Consider the following 23,618-nt stretch of genomic DNA (forward strand, 5'->3'; position numbering starts at 1 on the left):
TATATCTTTGAACTGGCTTCCAAAGCCCGGGCAGCCAGCGTCCCGGTGTCAGGTGATCCAGGAGGTTATGTATAGAGTGACTAGTCTTTTAGTGTTAATCGGTTAGTCGCACTAGTGCTTAATTTTTAAACCGCGTATTAGAGATATATGTTTAACCAGATCAAACAATCAATGAACAGGTTTCATACTTATTTTTGGTCATTTATTTTCTTCTTTTACATGTTAATATTATGACTAGCGTAATTTTAATTTATAGTTGTTAAACCCTTCTATTAATTTGTTTTAAGACTTCGTTGACATTGCCTCTTCCCTAGCTAAATTTTTAATAAATAGTACAAAGTTTTTAAATTTCTTGTATACAAGCCGAGCGAGCCGCCACGATCGCCATCTAGCGGATTTCAGAAGAACAAATTGGTGGGAAAATGACCGCGTCTTTAAATGAAGCCATAGGGTTCTTGTGTAAGAATTATTACTGAAATTCCCCAGAAGGGGTGAAATTTAACCCATTTTCAAAGTTGTAGAATTCATTGCATTAAATGAAATGAATGAATTAACGCGCTTAAAGAGAAAAAGTAAGTTTCTAGACTTTATGTTATCTAAGCCCAACACCCAAATTCAATGTACACAACGCCTACGAGATGTATATAGGTACAGTTAACCTCAAAAATGTGTCTGTCTGGAAGCACTTGCAAGTTAATTTAATTAACTTACAATATAAACATATTTAATTTGAACAATTACATAGATGGTAATATCAAAAACATGCAGAAGTTTCCATGGTACACTGTCCAGAGGCTACGGTATTAACTTCGTTTGGTTTACAAATATCTTTTACGTTAAAAATGTGTTTAGTTTTTATTAGATTTTAGACTTTTCGACGAGTGGAATCCCTAAAATAATTTTGTAAACCTTGTAATGCTAAAAACGAGACGTATTTCATAATTGTAGCGCTCCCCATTTTTAAACTGCCAATCTACCATTCGCGAACTTCTCGCCAAGAGTTTTCAATTCAGTCCGCTAGAGGCATTGCGTGTAAGTATACCTCTCAATCCTCGGCGCGTATAGAACCGATTTTTAATACTAATCCCTCTATTCCCGATGAGTATACCATGGCTTATAGCACGATTTTAATTGAACAATCTGAGGCAAAATGATGCGTCATGTTCTTCACAGTAGGAACTTCTAAGTTATTTTCTAATATGCATCATCTTGAACCAGACTTTTCAGTTAAAAATCTTGCGTTAAAGGCCGACTTCCACCGAAAAGGGTTCTTACGAACTGAAGACCGTGCATCGATTCTTAACAATAGAGCGACCGTGCCAATTTTCGAGTCCCCACTGGGGCAAAATTTGGAGGGGTTCTTACGAACTGAAGATAAACAATAGAAAGTCTCTTAAATATTTTATTCCCGATTTTTGCGACCCTCTGAAGGAAAATATCTATTGTTTATCTTCAGTTCGTAAGAACCCCCGTATCAAGGTTTTCAGTTCGTAAGAACCCCTCAAAATTTTGTCCAGCGGGGATTTGAAAATCGGCACGGTCGCTCCATTGTTACTCTCGATGCACGGTTTTCAGTTCGTAAGAACCCTTTTCGATGGAAGTCGGCCTTTAAGACTTGGCACACGCATCGATAATAAGGTGCATTCGTCCGAAAATGTGCCCTACCGCGGCCCTACCTAAAATTTGACCCTGGCGACGGCCCTGCTCCTCGACGCGCTGCTCTTAACAATGCTAAAATGATTACCCGGAACCACTATTTAAAATAGCCCTTATTCCCAATCTCTTCTAAAATCGTCAATGACCTTTTAGTGAGTAGCTCCTCGACGCGCTACGTTCAACGTTTCTAAAATAATTACACGCAACCCCTAAGTAACCTTTAAACAAATTCGTTTTTAAAATCACTAATATAAATTAGTGATGCCACGAATATTCGGTTACTATTCGGTATTCGGCCTATTCGGCCATTTTTTTCGTATTCGGTATTCGGCCGAATATTTCGTAACATTCGGCCGAATACCGAATCTCCAATAATTGATTCGATTTTTAAAAATAACATTGTTAATAACGATTACAATAGACCTAGAGACTCTCAACCATGTTTAGCGCTTCCGTACATTAGGGGAATTAGTGAAAAATTAGGTAGATTATTAAAAAATAAATTCAACGTTAAATTATTAAATATAGGTGGACAAAATTTAAACTATCACTTAGTTAAAAATAGGCCTAAAAGAGATATTAACCTATTGGATAATCGCTGCGTCGTTTACCAAGTAAAATGTGAAACATGCGGTGAAACGTATGTTGGTGAAACACAACAAACGTTAAAAAATAGGTTCTCAGGGCATAAGCAATGCATTAAAAATTATGATAAAGAAAACGGCATAGCGGTTCATGTTTGGGAGTCGAAAGGTCACATAATGGATTTTAAATATCCGAAAGTTTTATATCGGGAAAAAAATTGGCGAAAAAGAAAATTTATTGAGGGTATATTTATTAAAAAATCAGGGATATTAAATTTAAATCAAGGTTGTGCTGAAGCAAAATATTGGGGAGTCATAGACGACAGGCATTTTGTTCAAGAGAGGGCGTGATATGATTTTTAAAAAACCGAGGTTACCTCGTAAGTGTCACGCGCGTTAGATTTTAGTATGACTGATGAAGGCTCGCGAGCCGAAAGCTCTCATCTTAATGTATTTTAATAGGCAACTTACACCTAAATAAAGTACTTGTTTTTAATTGCCATAAAGTTCTCTCTTCTTTTTAACAATATATTTTTATTATCCAATCATGAAGGGAAAAAACGGCAAAATGACTCAAAAACTATTTATTTCAATAACAATTTTTACTTTAATATTTATAATCTAATATTTATAATCGTAATATTTCCAAACAGGCGATTTTTTTGTTTGCCGATGACATTTTGTAAAGCATATAGTGACACGATCTACTCGCAAATGAACCAAAAACCTAAAGACGCTATAGACGGGTCCTATAGAGTAATGTCAGTTCTACTATGCAAACGTCATACCATAGAGTAGTGTCGGTAGAGGGGGGAGTAGACTGTGTATCCCTCCCTCTAGGCGCGCTTTTGTAAGAGGGGATACTGTACGGGCCTGGTAGGGGGATGACACTTAGTTAAGAGATAGAAGGGTATGACGTTTGCATACGTAGAACTGACATCTAGCTCTAGCTCAATGTCATCCCCCTACCAGGCGCGTAAAGTATCCCCTCTTACAAAAGCGCGCCTAGAGCGAGGGATAAACAGTCTACTCCCCTCTCTACCGACACTATTCTATAGTGTTAAAGAGAGCGCGTTGAAAAATCGTAACTTCCCCCTTTTCATTCCCTCCTTCCCGAGTTTATCACCAACGTTGAAAGCGTCCGCGCAGGCGCGCTGTAGCAGAGGCGGTAGAGAGTGGATCTAAATCTAAACAGTTTATCCCTCTCTCTGCTTGCGCTCAAATATTGCGCAGAGCAGTAATCGCGTTACAGCTAGTGCCGAGAGGAGAGGAGAGTTTTCCCACGTGACCCTACATTTCGAGTAGCCGTCTGCCTATTCACCTCACCATTCCATACCCTTCTTCTTCCATGATGAGACCTGTCCCATTGCGGTCCGTGCGGGGGATGTACGTATTTCGCGGAACCGGTTACAGCTCATAACCGGTTTCGCGCGAGTTGCACATATCTCACGCCCGAATATTCGGTGGCCGAATATTCGGTGCTTCGGCCGAGAGCATGGCCGAATATTCGGTATTCGGTATTCGGCAAAATCAATATTCGCGGCATCACTAATATAAATCCCCAATGAGTGAAAATTACAATTAGTGAAAAGCTCCTCGACGCGTTGTCTTTAACAGTACTCGTAACCTCTAAGTATACCTTAATGCCAATTTAGTTTAAAATCGACGAGTTTCTAGTGAGTTGCACCTCGATGATTAACCGTAATCTAGACATAACCCCTAATCCTCGTCCAATTTAAATCACCAATGAATCCCTATCCCTTTTAATCAATGGAAATCACCTATGAACGAAAATTTTCATTAGTGCATAACCCCTCGACGCCTTTAACAGTGCTAAAATGATTACCCGTAACATCTAAGTGAACCTTAATATGACCAATTTGTGTGTTCACAAAAGACATACAGATACTAGTGTTTGTTCATTAATATTCTCACAGAGCATCCGCATTGTACTGTCAATAGATAAATCATAATCCTTTCTCCTTTAAAATCACCAATGAATGAAAAATATCACCTTAGCACAATTTATTCATTTTTACTCTAAGTTAATTAATTTATATGTGCAGAGTACATTCCCAATGCACTGCTATAGACAAATCATAATCGTCTCGCTTTGAAAATCACCAATCCCTCTTTTCATTCTCCCTTTAATAAGACGAACGATACTTCTTCTTCTACATCTACATCTTCTTCAAACCAAGTCAAACTTATACCTCCATCAAACGATGTGGCTAAAAATAAACAGCCTAAACCGAATCGTTCCAAAGCCAAAACTTTCCCAGCAGAGGCCGGATGGCGAAAGAAATTCAAAGAAACCCGGTGTGAGAGAGGAGGAAGACGCGAGAATTACCAAAATCAGGACCCCCGAACCCAGCGCTTCTGCAAGCCACGGTTTCTATTATATTTCCCAGTCTCTAATGTAAGGTCTTTGTACCACGTGACTCAATTGGCCATGGTGACTGATGTACATATTTCAAATAAAACGTACACGTTTCCTGATGGTCTCGCCATCTGGCGTTAAAATCAGTATGGTAGTTTACGGGGGAGAGTATTCCTTTAACGTCTTTCTAACTGTGCAACTTCCTTGGATAGTAGTAACGCACGCGAGGGCGGGTGCTCATGCATGGTTCAATGGGCTGGATTAAGCAATTTTACACCCCCTATAGCTTTGTCCACATTGAACTCGCGTTCGCGTAGTCGCGCCTTCGTCTATTCGCATCTTTGCAACAGATCACGAAAAACATTTGCACTTCTGTTCTGATACACGCAAAAATTTTCCAATTCTGAGAGCCAATAAAGTTTGAGCAATCATTGCGCCATCTGCCATTCTCCATCGACGTTGTCCAAAGAGAAAACTAAACTAATCGCCGCACCCTTCCTCTCGTCTGTGATTGGTGCTTTTCTCGCGAAGGCGCGAAATTCTTGGCCTAGTCGCAAGAAATTTGTATTTTCGCGAGGTGAGGACGCAAAGTAGCGAAAACCCAATGTGGACAGTAGTGCTATCTTGCAAACAAGCAAAGCGAAGATGCGAACTTGCAAAATGTGTCAGTCTGGACAGCCCTTTAAGACGGAAAAAAGAACATCAAATGTTGCTGAGGGGGATAAGTTTAACCAGAAGGGGATAATAGAGGAAGGATGACACTCTGTATCCTCTTAATGCTATAGTTATGTAACGTCATTCTTCCCAGGCTCCCCCTTTTAGTTTGCTTTCCCGCTCATCAAACTGCAAATGGGCATCGCACCGTAAGGTGAATTCAATAGTTGCTTGGCACTAAATCCCCAGCAATCATCCCACAAACCTCGTCTTGACGTGGGACAAAATGCACAAGCGAGTCTTGCCAAATATTTAAACGCTAATAGAGTAATGATGAGGGAACTATTTATCGCGCATGTGATTCGGTTTAGTAACCTTGCTCTAAGTGTTCCGATGTTGGGAAGAGTGACGTTACACTCACCCCGCTTTGTGGTACACTTCTCTCGAAGAGAAGTATTATATACTTCTGGTTTAACTCAATGCGCCCCAAACAAACCTTGCGCCCGGGGGGGCAGTTCCCCTCGCCCCCGCTTTAATCCGGCCCTGTGAAAGGTAAAATGCGTCATGCGTAATGATAGCCAAGGTCTTTTCACAAAATCCGCTTAGATACGATGAAAAAATTACTACACAATAATTCCTATAAGATGTATGCCTGTTATGGAACATATACTCTTGTTTTGTTTTTTTTAAATGACATTTTTATGATTATTTTCAAACATTAAGAAATCAAGGGAAGATGATGCATCGTTTTGTTCACGAATGGTACATTCATGGCTTACCAGGTAAATCTAGTCCCGTTCTTGTGTTCTAATATAATACCCTTAATTGAAGCAAAAGTATATAGAAATAAAAGCAAAAAGTACACTTCGTTAAAACTTGCTGCCCCGTGTAATATGAGAAGCCCTCCTTTATCCCAGAATAGTGTCAACATCCCTCTGCGTATGATTACCTTCCCGACCGTGGCACAGGGAACAAGCCGTGATTAGGCTCATAAAGTAGCGGATGCTGGCCCTAGTACCAATAATTAACATGTGGATCGCCAGCATCATGTACTGCTTTCCATAAACCTATGACGTCAAGAAACTCTTCCCTGATTGGTTAGTTCCTGTAGGCGGTTGAGCGGAGGGTAGTTTGCTTCTCAGTGTACATGTCGTCTACAGCCAAAGGCAGGGAAGTGTTAATGAAGTGCACTTTTTGTTTTTATATCTATATACTTTTGCTTGAAGGGATTACATCGCCGCTCATTGTGTTTTAATTCTAACTTTCAAGTTTTTCTTCTAAATTTTAAACAAATTGTAGCGCCCTGTGGAAAGGTTGGAAGAAAAACCTGGAGCCATCAGATGTGTACGATTTGAATAACTCGGAGCGAGCGCTGACTGTCTCACGAATTTTCGAAAAACACTGGAAACCCCAAGCTGGGACCAAAAGTGACGACGTAGACATGGAAATTTCAGAACCAAACAGAAGCATATATCAAAGCAAGTCGATTGCTTGGCCCTTGTTGAGGACAATCGGATCTTGTTTGATAGCTGGAGTGGTCCTACAAGTTCTGTCCGACGTAGTGTCTATTAGTCCTGCCCTTTTGACAGGGTAAATAATTTCACTTTTTCAACCATATAAGACTATCTCTTTGATGACCCTTTGGGCGCGGTTGACTCACATGTGGCCAAACATCTCTTCAACGAAGTCATCGGACCAAAGGGATTTCTTCGAAAAAAAGTATTTAACGTTACTCTTACATTTTCTATGAAAGCGCTAAGCGTCCATTAACTAGTGTTGGATATGTCTTTTCGTTTAAATCCCGATAGTAGTTGACAATGGTGGCCCGGAAAGTAAGTAGTGTATTTTCTGTGAAATAAATTTTAGCTGACATCTCGTATATACGTATTTATCTAAGCCGCATTGATTTTTATTTAAGTCCGTTCTACAATAGCGGCTCTAGCAAAGAGTAGAGAGAGATAGAAACGCGCTTTATAAAATCCGTCGAAAAATGGGAAAATAGGGGAGTAGTAAAAACAATTTTCGGTACGTTTAGTTTTAGGACGCACATCCTTTGCTTATTGGGAGATTGACCTCCTCGCCTTATCTCTGTCATCCCCTACGTCAACAGTGCGCGAGAAAGCAGCGCTCAGGCGCCGCGGTGTACCGTAGATTTACCCCTGTTTTCACTACGCGTGGATCACGGCTGCCTATACTGATTCTCTCGCCCTCTTTCTCTCCTTTTTGGCTCTAGAATCAAAATATGTCAGTATTTCGATTTTTAATATCTACTTCTGTTTGGTAGTTCCTTGCTCGCTCTACAAATAGCAACTCTATCTCTTACAGACGAGAGTTTTGGTGACGAACAACTTGAGCTTCATCCGAGAAGTGGACGAGATCTTCTTCATGAAAAACGGACGAGTCATCGAGAGGGGAACCTATGACGAAATCATGAGTCGTCAGGGAATGGCCAGAGATTATTTCGCGCAACACATGAGCGACGAGATTGAAGAAGAACCGTCGTGAGTAAATTTGAAGCTATATCTACGCTTCCTACCGCCAGTCAGTCGCTCGAGACGCAAGGAGAGATAAATTGTACAGTGGAAGGCTCTTAAATACAGCCTCCATGGTGTAGAGGAATGCAAAGTTAGATTTCAAGCTAAGAAAGTAATTGCCATACATAGATGTTCATCTTATGAGTTTTCGTTTCGTTTTTCGTTTTTACTCCCTCCCCCACTCTTTGACCATAGTTATGAGTAGTAAATCAGAAGTAAACAGTGTCTTGATTCTTAGAAGCAAAATTAAATAGGGGAAAGTGTCGGACTGCCATATTTTTCTGCCTTTGCCATAGCTTGACATGCATTTCGAGACGCTCAAGCGCGCGAGAGGTGTTTAAAATGGTATCAGTCAATCAGATTTGACCCACAGACGAAAGAGAGAGTCCGACACATTCCCCTATTTATTTTTGTTAGAAGCCCATGCTTTAGATGACATTTAACCAATACATGGTTCCATAACTTGTCGGTAAGTCACGTGTGCCTTGGTTAGTGGCAAACAGTAACTGTTCTAGGTCGCGCTTCGGTTACTTACCATTATTTAAAAGCGTGTCATAACCTTTTTGAAATGGGGACACTGAAAAAAGGTGCAATTGACGATTTAAATTGTGACATTATCAGAAACATTGATGCAGGAATGCAATATTTTTCTAATTGGTTCAAGTATATACTAGGTGAGTAACTTCAAAATAAAATAACCAATTAAAATAAAACTGAATTTCCTTTCAGAAAATGATTCCACATTTAACCTTAGCAATCCAAGACAGAAAAAATTCATTTCTTGGCAGGTATTGTATATTTCACAGTTATAAACACAATTGAAATATTGTAAACAAAACAAGTTGGGAAAGCCAAAATATTACCTCTCCGAGTGGAGATGACTATCACTACCCCTTAAACAACCTAAATATATGCATCTATCGCTTTTTTTTTAATTCTTTGCAAGTGCAGGAATTCAATTTTAAAATAGTCAATTGTTCAAGCCTTTTCAATATCTCTCACTTGCTGTGGAAACTCTACCCCCCCCTTATATTATAAAACTTATCGACTTCATACATGTATATTATCATCATTACTTGTCTTAAATTACCTTCGACGGCCGAACGAGGTTCATCTTACATAATATAGGGACGATGTCATATATTTTAACGTTCACTTTATTTACTTTTCATTTAATTCAAGACCATAACATTCTGAAAGTACATTAGGCTAAGAAGACAGTATTTATAATATTACATTAGTCTCAGAAGACAGTATTTATAACACTTCAACAATACTTCAATATATACAAAGAAATAAATAACATAATACATTAAACTGTACAGTAAAAGTTAAATATAACCTAATTAAAACCATAAAACCCACAATACATATGGGAACAAAAGGTTCTTGAAAAACCATTAACAGAACAGTATTTATAATACTTCAACGTTTCTATCTATATACAACATTGAATAGTTATTTAACATTATATATTGGAACCTTCAGTATAATTTAACATTAAGCAAATTCGAACCATAAAAACCCACAGCGCATATGGGAAAAAAGGTTCTGGGAAAACCCATTTGGGATTATTAATATTGAAACACTTATTTTTAAATTATTGATTTTCCACTCTGACGTCTGAGCTATCCACGAATAAATTGATTAATAGCATTAACAAACGATGCAATGGATGTCAAATATTCATGTCATAATACAAGCTAATTCGAACCATAAAAACCCAGAGCGCATATGGGAAAAAAGGTTCTGGGAAAACCCATTTGGGAAAAAACCATAATCAAAGTTGAATTATTAATATTAAAACACTTATTTTTAAATTATTGATTTTCCACTCTGACGTCTGAGCTATCCACGAATAAATTGATTAATAGCATTAACAAACGATGCAATGGATGTCAAATATTCATGTCATAATACAAGCTAATTCGAACCATAAAAACCCACAGCGCATGTGGGAAAAAAGGCTCTGGGAAAACCCATTTGGGAAAAAACCATAATCACAGTTGAATTATTAATATTAAAACACTTATTTTTAAATTATTGATTTTCCACTCTGACGTCTGAGCTATCCACGAATAAATTGATTAATAGCATTAACAAACGATGCAATGGATGTCAAATATTCATGTCATAATACAAGCTAATTCGAACCATAAAAACCCACAGCGCATGTGGGAAAAAAGGCTCTGGGAAAACCCATTTGGGAAAAAACCATAATCACAGTTGAATTATTAATATTAAAACACTTATTTTTAAATTATTGATTTTCCACTCTGACGTCTGAGCTATCCACGAATAAATTGATTAATAGCATTAACAAACTATGCAATGGATGTCAAATAGTCATGTCATAATACAAGCTAATTCGAACCATAAAAACCCACAGCGCATATGGGAAAAAAGGTTCTGGGAAAACCCATTTGGGAAAAAACCATAATCACAATTGAATTATTAATATTAAAACACTTATTTTTAAATTATTGATTTTCCACTCTGACGTCTGAGCTATCCACGAATAAATTGATTAATAGCATTAACAAACGATGCAATGGATGTCAAATATTCATGTCATAATACAAGCTAATTCGAGCCATAAAAACCCACAGCGCATGTGGGAAAAAAGGCTCTGGGAAAACCCATTTGGGAAAAAACCATAATCACAGTTGAATTATTAATATTAAAACACTTATTTTTATATTGTGAGTTGATTTTTCACTCTGACGTCTAAGCTATCCACGAATAAATTTATTAATAGCATTATCGAACGATGCAATGGATGTCAAATATTCATGTCATAATACAAGCTAATTCGAGCCATAAAAACCCACAGCGCATGTGGGAAAAAAGGCTCTGGGAAAACCCATTTGGGAAAAAACCACAATCAAATTAGGACTATTAATATTAAAAACTTCTTCAGACTGTTTAAGGATGAATGTTTGGTGGATAGCGTCCGAAAGAAAGCAATAACCTAGTAGATGAGGCGTAGTTCATAAAGTTTCGTTTTTTCGAAACTATTACATAAGTGTATTGGCGCTGTACGTTTCTGATAACAAAGACCAAGACGACTCCAGTTCCACAAAATAGGAAAACTCTGCCTCTTGGCGTTAAGTTTTTATCCTTTTTGTATTTCCACTGCTAGACCGCTATGCAGCCCGCCCTTGTATTGCTCTACTTGCTGCTCCCATAACATTGAACGTGCTAGAACTATAGTTCTAGTCGATAAATTGCGGCGCAGTCCAACTTCCGCTTTGAGCGTTGGCCAATTTTTGAGGACGCTGCAGTGTTACCAACGGCAGATAACGCCGCCAGGAACATTTTCAAAATCACCTCGGCCGCGTTTTGCCGAAAAAAGGGGATTTTCGACTAGGACTGTTGAATTGTCGCCGATTATTCAGTCATTTCCGCTTCGCCATACCTAAAACATTTTTAAAGTACGCTATACAAAATTGCTCCATTCTTCACGAAACCTATGAAACTTGGTGCAACACTTACACTTTGTTCAGTGGTTCGCCTTTACATGAACCCACAGTTGCCGCTCCAGATCTCAGTCATCTGATGCAACCATTTTAACGTTTTCAGAGTTGTATTTCACCTTTATTAAGCCTAAGGATAAGCCTTGAGATATATTTGCCGACGTATTTTCTGAAGAACCACAATAAATCACCTCAACGATTATCCCCATTAACTAATTATCACTATTACATACCTTGTTTACAATTTCGTTGACCTTGTCCTCCATGGTTACCCATGAACTAAACCAATGCTGTAGGGCATTCATGAACTACGCATATCCTCTAGGGTATTCATTAACTACACAAATCCTCTAGGCTACTCATGAACTACGCCAATCCTCCAGGTTACTCATAAAATATACCATATTCTTAAATGGATTAATACCAAACTTATATGACCGTCAATTACAATAATGATACTTACCATATTTTTTTCAAATCTTGAAGTCAGATGTGGGTTCTTTAGTCAAGGATCCCAAGCCTTGTGTGGGTCTCTTAGTCAAGGATCCCAAGCCTTAAGTGGGTCTCTTAGTACAGGATCCCAAGCCTTATTTTAGGTTTCTTAGTACAGGATCCCAAGCCTAATTTTAGGTTTCTTAGTACAGGATCCCAAGCCTAATTTTAGGTTTCTTAGTACAGGATCCCAAGCCATATGTGGGTTTCTTAGCCAAGGATCCCAAGCCTATTTCTCGTAGTTTAGACCCTTAAAGCAACATGCGGCTCCATTGGCGCCCCTACCATGATGCCTAACCTTGTATATACATAATAATTTTACCTTGCCGTAGGTAGGTAACAATGAGACTTAATGCATTAGGGAGGATCTGAAAATTATCCTAACAAGCTAAATCCAATGTACAATAGAAAGGTCGTCAATAAGGGGCGCACTGGAGCTCCACCTTGCTTTAAATAAATTTTTCCATTTCAAACTATGTTCTTTTAAAAATGCAAATACCCTTGTGGTAAGAATAATAAGACTCTCTATAACATGCATCGTATCGGTCTCGAAAAAGTTGGTTACCAAATGCCAAATCTAATTGACAATGATAGTCAGTCGAATACTTTTGTTCTAGACCCGGCAAAAGAGATATTCCATGTGAATCAAAGAACATTCTCAGTGCCGTTTGGCTCTTTAAAAAGTTAATATTGAAATCTCCAACCACAACTGTTGGAATAGACGAATCATATTTCATGTCAAACAAAGGGTTAAAGTCCTCAAACACAGTTCTCAAACTTCCTAAGGGAGATTTGTACAACAACACCACAGATATAAGTTCTCCTTCTATGTAAACATCTAACCAGCAACGTTCCACGTGAGAATTTCTAACAGGAATGTCGCTTCGTAAAACTCTAGTATCTATCTCTTTAACTTCGTTTTCAGGCGTGTCTCTTAAATATATGGACGAACCAAAAGCAACTCTGCGTGCCGTACTTGGCAAGTAAATACCACCTACTTCCTTAAAAGATGGAACTCTAAAATCGTCCGTCTCTTTTTTCCACGTTTCAACAAAACATAACATTTGACTTTTCATAATTACATTGTCTGCTAAAACATCTTCTAAATGAGCATTTAAAGACTGCACGTTATGTACATAAATGTAAAGGGGATCATGCAAGAAAGGTAGTTCGATGCTTTTTGTGTCTCGCAACCTCTTAAGTTCCAATTCTACTAGGTTGTTTTTGGGTGAATTAGGAACTTTAAATTTTCCATCAATATATAAACCGGAAGCGGTTTTCGCTCTACTACAAGCCACATATAAATGCGCTCTTTCAATTTTTTTTGTAGCCTTACAATGAACCACTACCGAGGAGTAAGTATCACCCTGACTTTTATGTATCGTAATGGCCTCAGAAACAACCAAAGGCAATTGTTTCCTAGAAACTGAGGCATTATTTTGTCTCCATTTTCTATTAAACGACTTGATGACCTTTTCAACAGGCGTCCACGAAGCGTTAATATCACTATTCAAATATAAACCATGACATTTTTGCCTCAACATTTTCCCAACTTTGGGATCGTCAAACTCCATCCATACCCTGAACGGGATTTTATCCCCGACCCTATTTGTGCCGTACTCTATCTTTCTTAACCAACCTGTCGCGCCATTAGTTAGTCCGTCAGAGGTGTCAACATTGTTGGTCATCATATATCTCGCGCCACACGCAAGAGTCAATTGTTTGGGCAGACCATACGTATCAGACGTTGCTAACTTTTCAACTTGGGAAAGTATGTTATTTTTAACTTCACTACTAAGATCACCATTGACAACATCTACTGAAACCGAAACAGCCTTTTCCGTATTCATGTTTAAAAGCTTATTTTGATTGAATTGGTTTACTTCCGCGTTAGTGGCGAAAAGATGTATCGCTTCTTTTGGGGGTACACGCTGAGGCGTTACCTCCAGACTACTAAAGAAATCAATATCATTTTGAGTCATACTTCCCACAGCCATTCTATTTAAAGCTTCAGCAAATATTTTATCATCCCTCTGTCTCATAATTTCCTCAAGTTCGGCAAATTCAAATTGCTCCCATATTGGGTTACCAATTAACGACGCGTAAGGATTATCTTTCTCACTTTGACCTTGAAATGCGAAATAATCGCAAACTGGTCTCAATTGGTTAAAGTCTCCAACTAGAACGACAGACACACCACCAAAATAATCAGGACAACCCATAATCTCTTGTAACCTAGCGTTTACCCGATTAAACACTTTCGCTCCAACCATTGAAATTTCGTCAATTATTACTAGTTTTACTTGACCATAGAGTAACCTGCATTTATGAAGTGTTTCACTTTCCAATCTCGATATATTTCCGCCAAATTGGCTAACGGGTAAACTAAAAGTACTGTGCAAAGTTGCCCCACCTATGTTAAAGGCAGCCTTGCCAGTAGGTGCGCAACGGATTACTTTCGCTTCCGATGGATTACTCCCAGGTTGTTTGTTGTAAAACCTTGACACAGATTCAAATATAGCACTAATCAAAAGACTTTTCCCCACACCAGCGCCCCCTGTAACAAAGAGGCGCAACGGAGTTTCTTTGCTTTTTACATGATACAAAACATGGTAATATATCTCTCTTTGTTTTGAATTCAATTTTCTAAGAAGGGCGTTGTACTCAGAGTCATTAATTAAGGTAATTGACGGAGCAACAGTATTTTCGGCATTGCCATCAATAATTTCTCTATTAATATTTCCTACAGGTTCTTGAACCGTATTAATTAAAAAATCGGAATCATCCATAGCTAAAGATCTATCAACTTCATTTCTATGTTCTAATTCAGGCTGGATATTAGTAACATCCACTTGAATTTCTCCATTTTCAAAATCTGCTACAGCCTGTTCCACGGCTGCTTCGTCAATTTCACTGTGAAATTCTTTCCTAACTTCATTAATAGTTTCGCGACAAAGCTCATATTCTGATTTCATATCCTTTGTCAAAATATCATTACTTTCATCGCGCCAAGGCTTAAATAACATTAATTGTTCACGATAAAAGTTATCGGGATCTTTTTCTAAATTGAATCTTCTGTACCTAATAATTTTAGCACGGCCACGTTTCCTAATAAACCCTGATTCATCTTTAAGTTTCAGCCATTTACCACAAGCTTCAACTTCATTGCTCTCTCCCTCATCAACATGATCGTGGGCGGCTTTAGTCACTCTACGGGCTTTGGAATATTCGTACCAGGCACCAAATTGAGCTAACGTTATTGCCTCTAGTTCCTCTGGCCTTTGAACATAATGTTCTAGCATCCCAGAGGCAAAAACGTCATTACTGTCTGCTGGTAGTTCTTCAAGTTCAGATTGACTCTTAAGAATGTGTACACGATTTTCAGGGGCATTGGTGTTTATAAAAACACAGGCGCGACTGCACCTGGACACAGGAATTTGTAAACCACAGTAAGCCGCTTCCTGAGCGCTTACCTCGTGGGCATTCAAGAACTGATTAGCAATTAGTTTCAACTTCTGTTTTACTGTACATTTATCATTTTTTGCCTGTTTAGAAGCTTCGCGCAGAAGCAAAGACATCCCTCTTTGAGACTTTCCTATATATGATACAATATACATAACCAGTGCGTAAGCATCAAGAACGAATTGAATGTCCATATTCGCCTGCCAAAGACGCAAAGCGCACGGATTGTAAGGATTAACTCTAGTATCTTTGGGGTGTCTTTTCAACAAAACTGTTTTCCTTTTGAGGTCATAAGTAACGGCAGAAATATACTCGTCTTCAGTTATACGCAACTTAGCTAGCAACTCCTCAAAACTATCTACCCAAAACTCTTTTTCTTTCGATTGCAACATCTCATACAATTTCTTTGACCTTTCCTTACATCTGAGTTCTTCCTGTACGCTACCAGGCTCTCTTAAACCAGGGTCGTAAATTATGGTTCTGGGCATAGGTGGAAACGGGATTCCAAAACGACAAACGGAATTATTATCGACCTTCTTTCTACAAGTCGTTGTGTGTTTGTGAATTTGTAATCGTGTTAACAAATCTAAATGTTCGTCATTGTGCTCAGCAGCACAAGAAATAACATTATCAATAAATTCCTCTACTTCCTTAACATTTGAGAGATCAGTTTTAAGTTTTGGAGCATCTTTTATCCAAATCAAACCATGTTGGTGGGGCGAACCTCTTTGCTGTATTTCTACTCTAAAATAATAGTCTTCTATAACGCCAAGAGGACCTAATTTCTGTAGAGCCTTAAGCAAAGCCCGAAAACGGTGGTCAAAATATCTAGCGCAAGTAACAGGATCATCCTGAATCAGTTTTGCCCTTTCAGAAAAACTTAAATTGCTAATATCATCGTTAGGTAAACTCTCCTGCCCAGAGGTTAGTCTCAAAATATTTAGTAGCTCAGGCCATTTACTTTCGGCAGCCGAAAACGTTATGAAAAAGGTAGCCGTACCAAGCTGTCTAATCATACCCATCAATTCCTTTTGTCTGTGTTGCCAATAAGAAGGCGAGCTCTGTAGTCTTTCTAAAACCCTAAAACCATCATCCTGCTTAATTAAAGCATCAAGAGAACCTGCAGAAGCTAAAAGTCCAGCAGTATAATTCGACCCATCTGTTCTTTTAGTTTTCCTCATGCAAACCTGTATAGATTGACTAACTTTCAAGGTTTCTAATTTGACAAAAGAGTAAAACAATTTCGAAGGATTTTTAGCACAGCGCCTATCAATATTACGAAGCTCCCATTTAAAAATATCACCAAAACTTCCCTTAACCTTAAGGTTCATTTTTTGACCTACGTAAATGCTCGGGAATGACAATTCTTCCGCATCCTCGTCAAAGAGTAAAGACATTGGGGTTTGACCTTCACCGGGAGCAAACTTAACATGCATGGTATTATTTGGCAAAAAATTACTTAAAGAAACTAATAATGTATCTTGATTCCCAACTGTTAACGAACTACTTTCGTTAGGTTCATTCCACATATCATCGCTATCATTCTCTGCGTTTATTGGCGCTACTGGATTATCTCCTGAAACATCAACTTGATTTACCTGACGGTCATTTTCGTCAACAATAAATTCAAGTTCTTCAGGAATGGGGTCTAATATGTCATTCTTAACGGTAATTCCATGTTTAACATACAAAGGCGTTTTTACCAGAACGTTAAGGGCCTCTAAAATGACTTTGGGTCTCACAGTTTCGTACAAATAGGGTGTGTTATACTGCATTCTTCTCATAAACTCAATTTGAATAGTATCCGTGTCTCGAGGTAACCTGGGTAAAACCGAGGCGGTGGACTCTACATTTATAGGGACGTTAACCACATTTCCTTTAATACCACGTTGTTGGTCACACCCTAACCTTCGTATTTGCATGAATGGTATTCGTGGTGATATCATTCTTTCTTCTAAATTACTTATGTTACTTAATTGCGCAGGTATTTCAGGAAACACAAATCCATTTTCCCTTGAAAATTTTGGAATTTGCTTTCTCTTAACGCTTTTATTACAAGTACTACACAAAAATATTTCATCATTCAACTCTCTTTGTTCAATACCAGGGACTGACAAAAAATCTATGGACTTTACAATGGTGCCAGATGACTTAAAAAAAAGATTTGAACATCCTTCACACGGCCACGTTGGGCCGTCTTTAATGCTATCAAAATAGGTCTGCTCTATAACCGAGGGGTTTGCTCGCCTATCTGCGGCTGAAGATCTATTTCTAGAACGTTCAGACGTTCTAAAACCTATATCTTCACGCCTGGCAGCCTTAGCCGTCTGGTTTCTATCACGTTCAGTGTCTCTATACTCGGGATCTTGGCGTTTAGCCGCCTTAGCCATCTGGTTTCTATCACGTTCAGTGTCTCTATACTCGGGATCTTGGCGTTTAGCCGCCATACCTGCTTGGTTTCTATCACGTTCAGTGTCTCTATACTCGGGATCTTGGCGTTTAGCCGCCTTAGCCGCCTGATTTCTATCACGTTCAGTGTCTCTATACTCGGGATCTTGGCGTCTAGCCGCCATACCTGCTTGGTTTCTATCACGTTCAGTGTCTCTATACTCGGGATCTTGGCGTTTAGCCGCCTTAGCCGTCTGGTTTCTATCACGTTCAGTGTCTCTATACTCGGGATCTTGGCGTTTAGCCGCCTTAGCCGTCTGGTTTCTATCACGTTCAGTGTCTCTATACTCGGGATCTTGGCGTCTAGCCGCCATACCTGCTTGGTTTCTATCACGTTCAGTGTCTCTATACTCGGGATCTTGGCGTTTAGCCGCCTTAGCCGCCTGATTTCTATCACGTTCAGTGTCTCTATACTCGGGATCTTGGCGTTTAGCCGCCTTAGCCGCTTGGTCTCTATCACGTTCTTTATCTCTAAATTCGGGATCTTGGCGTTTAGCCGCCTTAGCCGCTTGGTTTCTATCACGTTCACTTTCCCTATACTTTGGATCTTGGCGTTCAGTAGCCTTACTTAACTGATTTCTTACACGTTCGCTTGATCTATACCATTCATCAGCCCTTTTTACTTTCTTGGTAGATATTCCACCCTGATTTTCAATTTCACAATTTGACTCATTCTCTCGCTTTTTCCCCTTACCTAGCGACTCCCTCTTACTGCATTCTTCATTTTGTCTCAAGATTCTTAATCTTTCTAACGGATAGACATTACCATGGGACGTACAAGGTACTTGTTCATCGCTTTCGATGATTTCACTAATATTAGCATTAACATTTTGTACATTATTGGGTTCCTTATTAATAGATATGCCTACGCCTACAGTACTTTCAATAGAACATTTATTTAATGCATTATCTTTCGTACGATCATGGCCAACTGGCCTCGTGGTGGGACCAACATTTTGTGTGCTAGAACCTGCTCCCGAAAGAGACTTTTTTTCCGCGGCTAAAACTCTTCTCCTTTCATTTTCGCGTTTCCTAAATTCGGGATCTGACCTTTTTGCCCTCATTCTTTCCCTTGCCTTTCGTTTTCTGATTTCCTCTTTACTTACATTATTATCTTCCTCCATTTTATTATTCAGTTAAATACTCACAAAAATCCGCAAAAGCAATCCCCTTGCAAGACTCTGTAATTATTCGGTTAAAAACTCACAAAGCTCCGCAAAAGCAATCCCCTTGCAAGACTCTGTAACGTTTGAATTTTATTTTCCGAAGAAAGTTATTACAGAAGATTGAATTATGAACTACTACCTTCGAAATTCAAATAAAGAATGATAACAGTGCGTAAAAAAGGTCTTTCACAAATAGGGAGCGTATAAACTAAACAGCATTTGTTTATATTTAAAAAATATTCTAAGATTGTCAAATACTTTTTCGCCGTTGAATTTGTTTAACACCAGCTAGTAAAAAAGGTCTCTTTCAAACTAGGGAATGATAAAAGTGCGTAAAAAAGGTGTTTCACAAATCGAGGGCGTATAAACTAAACAGCATTTGTTTATATTTAAAAAATATTCTTAGATTGTCAAATAATTTTTTCGCCGTTTAATTTTTTTAACACCAGCTTGTAAAAAAGGTCTCTTTCAAACTAGGGGTGGGGGGGGGGGGGCGTATGAAAAAACAGTTAAACATTATTCATAGAATAATTTCCATATATGGGGGTAGGAAAACGGTAACAGTTGACAAAGACTAATTGTATTTACCTTAAGTGGACAAGCAACGTTTCACTATTTTGTGGTTTTGAAAATGCATAGCTTGGCAACACTGTCACTTGTCCCGCGAATCGGCGTATGGGTTTTCCATCTTGAAGGAGAGAGGAATGGAGTGGAAACCCCCATACCTATAGCGTTGCCTATGTACCCCCACCTACGGCACCGTAGTCCTCCCAGCATTCTCAGCGGTTAGGTAGGGTCGTACTGGACAAAATTGTAAAGGGCGCTCCCTCTATCTATTGCCGAAAATATTATCCGTATTTTCATTTTAATAGAGCTATTTCAGTGGGAGAAAAATTTCGTCTGCTACGAAAATTGGGCCTGTCTTTGAGTGTAGGGCGGACATTTTGTGAGGGTTTTCTCTATGGGCAAATAGCATTGGTGACGTAGCCATTACCCCCATACCTATAGCGTTGCCTGTGTACCCCCACCTACGGCACCGTAGTCCTCCCAGCATCCTCAGCGGTTAGGTAGGGTCGTACTGGACAAAATTGTAAAGGGCGCTCCCTCTATCTATTGCCGAAAATATTATCCGTATTTTCATTTTAATAGAGCTATTTCAGTAGGGGGGGATTTCGTCTGCTACGAAAATTGGGCCTGCCTTTGAGTGTAGGGCGGACATTTTGTGAGGGTTTTCTCTATGGGCAAATAGCATTGGTGACGTAGCCATTACCCCCTCTGAAATAGCTCTATACAGAGAAAAAGAAATTATTATGGTTTTGAGAGGAGCTTCTCATTTTGGTTGTTGTTTAAAATATAACGCAATGCACGGGCCTAGATACATATAGCAGGCAATGAATAAAATATATCGCAATGCACGGGCCTTGATAGATAGAGGAGGCAATGTAGGAAACATAACGCAATGCACGGGCCTTGATAGATATAGGAGGCAATGATTTAACGACTTCGGTACTTGGGTTTATCTTTAATATTTAAATAAATATAATTATTTTTAATTATTTTAATCGCCAGTAAATAACTTTAAAAATAGTTAAATCGTTTAAAATAAAGTTGTTCATAATATCTTTCGAAACTTTGCTAATATTGACGTTTAAAGTGAAGGGTACCCTTCTTGCCCGCTTTCTTCAAATTTTGGGGTATATATACGTTTCGATTCCATTATAATAATAGATAAAAACGCATTCGCGTGAACCTTTGGTGGAAGCCCTGCCATTGGGAGGCTAGACGTTTCTCGTAACCCTAGCTGATCGCCGCGTATATCTTAAAACCAAATAATAGATAAAAACGCATTCGCGTGAACCGATGGTGGAAGCCCTGCCATTGGGAGGCTAGACGTTTCTCGTAACCCTAGCCGCTCGCCGCGTATATCTTGAAACCAAACGATGACCGGCGTCCATGTGGAATGGACAAAAGACCTGAAGATGGTGGTGCATAGAAGCTGGTGTCAATGTGGAATTGACGAAGAACAGAAGATGGTGGTGCATAGAAGCTGGTGTCAATGTGGAATTGACGAAGAACAGAAGATGGTAGTGTATAGAAGCTGGTGTCAATGTGGAATTGACGAAGAACAGAAGATGGTGGTGCATAGAAGCTGGAGTCAAAGTGAAATTGACGAAGAACAGAAGTTGGTGGTGCTTGGAAGCAAGCACGTACAGACTTGTGTCCATGTTGGATGGACAAAGACTAGCAGATTGTGGTCCTTAGAAGCCAGTTAGTAAAGACTGGTGTTGGTAGATGAATGACCAAATTTCCGTGAACCGCGAACGCGTTCCGGAAATCGGGTATTTGTTTGCTCCGATTTGTAAATTGCGAACGCGGTCACGTGGGGTCTGACAGACAGACAGACACACAGACAGACACACAGACACACAGACAGACAGACACGGCCGGTGTAATACCTCTCCGTGACATACGTCACTCGGAGAGGTAATTACATCTCATTTAAAGACATGGGCGTTGCTGAGAATCATGGTTTATGGATTTAAAGGCCTTGCAGAAGAATTTCTAAGGGAGAATCACGGTTATTATTTGTGCCCAATTCGCGTGAACGGCAGTGCGGTTGAAACTTTGTTTTCCCAATACAAACATGGAGCAGGAGGGAAGCTAACTGGAATTAATTTTGCCACAGTCCGTAAAACCTCCCGAACTATTAGAGATATGAAAGGTCATCACAGCGGAGCTGGTTACCGAAATGAAAAACTTTATGTAATGAAATCATTTACAAAAAAATATTTTAACGCCGCTTGATACAAATTTAATAACCAATTAAATTTGACATTTTTTTAAAATTGAAATGGACGTACAATTAATAATTTAAAGAATACATGGCATAGCGACTAGGAACTTTTCTCTCTCTTTTGGACCTATTACGACTGATTTCAAATTGGTCACTTTTCTGGTCTTGAAGTTTAGAGATGGATTTAGGATTTTTGGCAACCTTTTTAACATTGCTTGGTTTTGTAACATTTTTTATATGTTTTGAAATAGGGCTTCTGATAGGATTTACGTGTGCTAATGAGTCTTCCCCTTTTGTAATTGTAATTGCTGTGCGAGCTTTTTGTTGTGTCAATGTCAATTGTTTTACAGAACTTAATGAATCCCTTGAGTTTCCGTTACCATCTTGTACGTTTGAAGAACTAGATGATTGGCTTGTAATCATTTGTTTATTTGACACGTGGCAAACTGAATTTTTTGTACTTTCTACTATGACGTTTCCATTGATCGGGGGAGGGCTTGAAGCTACCTGATTGTCAGACATTTCAATATCACTAACCAGGGAAAGAGTTTTGATTACTTTATTCTTTGAAGTTGCTTGAGGACTTGTTATGCCTGTGGCATAATTTTCTAGAGGGCGAATACCCACTATACTTGCAACCGTCTTCTCTGAGGGAAAATAATTGACTAGCCTCTTTTTCTTTAACTTGCCCCTGCATTTCCTCAGTGGTGATTCTTCGGTGGCAATTGATTGTACTTGTTTGTTTATGTCAGCGGACGTTGAAGGGCCGGCCAATGATGATTTTGTTGCAATTTGGTTTGCCTTGTTATGTTCAGTAGATAATTGGACATTTGGGTTATCACTTTTGTTGTTCATATCACCTTTGCTGTTTATATCACTATTGTTGTTTATATCACAAGGTTTAACATGATTTCTTTGAATTTGAGATACCCCTTTACACTTTGAGGGTCCTTTAAGATGAATATCTTTCTTGAGGGATCGCTTTTTCTTGGGCTGAATGACTTTAATACTGTTATTTCCTTTTAATTTCTTTGAAACTATGTATAATTCATCCCGTAGCCCGTTAGCTCCTTTTGATTGCTGCTTTTGTTGTTCTTTGTTTTTTTCATCCCACCCTGTTATAAATTCGTTACTTAGAGCATGAACAAACTTCCTTTGAATTTCTTGCATGAAAATTTTAGCTCCTTCTTCCTCAACTAGGCCTTCCGTTCCTTCGAGAAATACTTGCGTAAGACTTGGTTCATTTTCCTTCACAACATCCATCACTGCCTATCCATGGAAAAACTCACATTGAAATCACGGGAATAGCCGTCGAAAAACTTAAAATGCATACCTGTAGAATATTTTGGCCATGTTTCTTGATTCCAGCATCACACAGAACCAATCGAATAACTTTATTTAACATCGCGAGATATTCCAGTAGGTGTTCTTTTGGGATGAAAAGACCTCCTCTATCTCTCACTTTTATTCCTGAGAATATTATTTGTGTTTTTTCCTCGGCAGTTTGTCGCAACTTCAAGACTGCATCATAAAGTGTTTTTGCCTCTTTTATTTGCCCGGGGCTTAGCTTTTTACTAAAAAATGCCCTTCGTTTACTTTTCCTCCACACCTCGCCCATGCAGCCACCTCCTATGGTTAGAAGGCTCCTGTTATATGCATCTTCCAAACTATCATTCTGTAAACATACTTTCATCTTACCACATCTTTCCTATATAAATAACGGAAGTTGAAACAATTAAAAAGCTTACCATTTTCTTTGATACTTCACCACCAATGGAAGACGAACTACATAATTCTACGCTTCTGACACCAGAATTTAAACACCTCTTCAGCATAGACGTGTAGAAGTAGAAGAAGGTTGTTTCTATCAAATGGTGATACAGCAGCAATAATATCTTCAAAAGTCTTCATTTCTCTCAATACCCATATATGAAACTTAAATACAGTAGAGCAGCTTTGAAGTTTTGTGTCA

General features: G+C 38.9%; 2 protein-coding genes and 1 long non-coding RNA gene across 5 annotated transcripts in view; 1 reads left to right on the forward strand and 2 right to left on the reverse strand.

The window, feature by feature from the left end:
- Positions 1–5,760: 5,760 nt before the first annotated feature.
- LOC149719791 (ATP-binding cassette sub-family C member 2-like) overlaps positions 5,761–23,618 on the forward strand; it is a 28,613-nt gene continuing 10,755 nt past the window's right edge. Inside the window, exons 1-4 of one of the 3 annotated variants that reach the window (XM_089855645.1) lie at positions 6,072–6,993; positions 7,083–7,106; positions 7,310–7,518; positions 7,600–7,775. In XM_089855645.1, the coding sequence (XP_089711771.1) occupies positions 7,660–7,775 (116 nt within the window). In that variant the 5' untranslated portion in view covers positions 6,072–6,993; positions 7,083–7,106; positions 7,310–7,518; positions 7,600–7,659. The other 2 variants (XM_089855582.1, XM_089855716.1) reach the window with 2 other exon arrangements.
- On the reverse strand, positions 8,948–11,733 carry LOC149719792 (uncharacterized). Its single transcript, XR_016375475.1, has 3 exons — positions 11,518–11,733; positions 11,304–11,453; positions 8,948–11,226 (listed from the first exon to the last, which is right to left on the reverse strand). It is a non-coding gene; the product is annotated as an uncharacterized LOC149719792 (long non-coding RNA).
- LOC149719793 (uncharacterized) lies at positions 21,514–23,428 on the reverse strand. Its single transcript, XM_089860693.1, has 4 exons — positions 23,395–23,428; positions 22,980–23,321; positions 21,917–22,915; positions 21,514–21,609 (listed from the first exon to the last, which is right to left on the reverse strand). The coding sequence occupies exons 1-4, from the start codon at positions 23,395–23,397 to the stop codon at positions 21,514–21,516; spliced, it is 1,440 nt and encodes a 479-aa protein (XP_089716819.1). The 5' UTR covers positions 23,398–23,428.

The sequence above is a fragment of the Phalangium opilio genome, unplaced genomic scaffold (assembly GCF_054372755.1).
Source record: "Phalangium opilio isolate 3A_F unplaced genomic scaffold, DU_Popi_V2 ptg000002l_1, whole genome shotgun sequence".
Lineage (NCBI taxonomy): Eukaryota > Metazoa > Arthropoda > Arachnida > Opiliones > Phalangiidae > Phalangium > Phalangium opilio.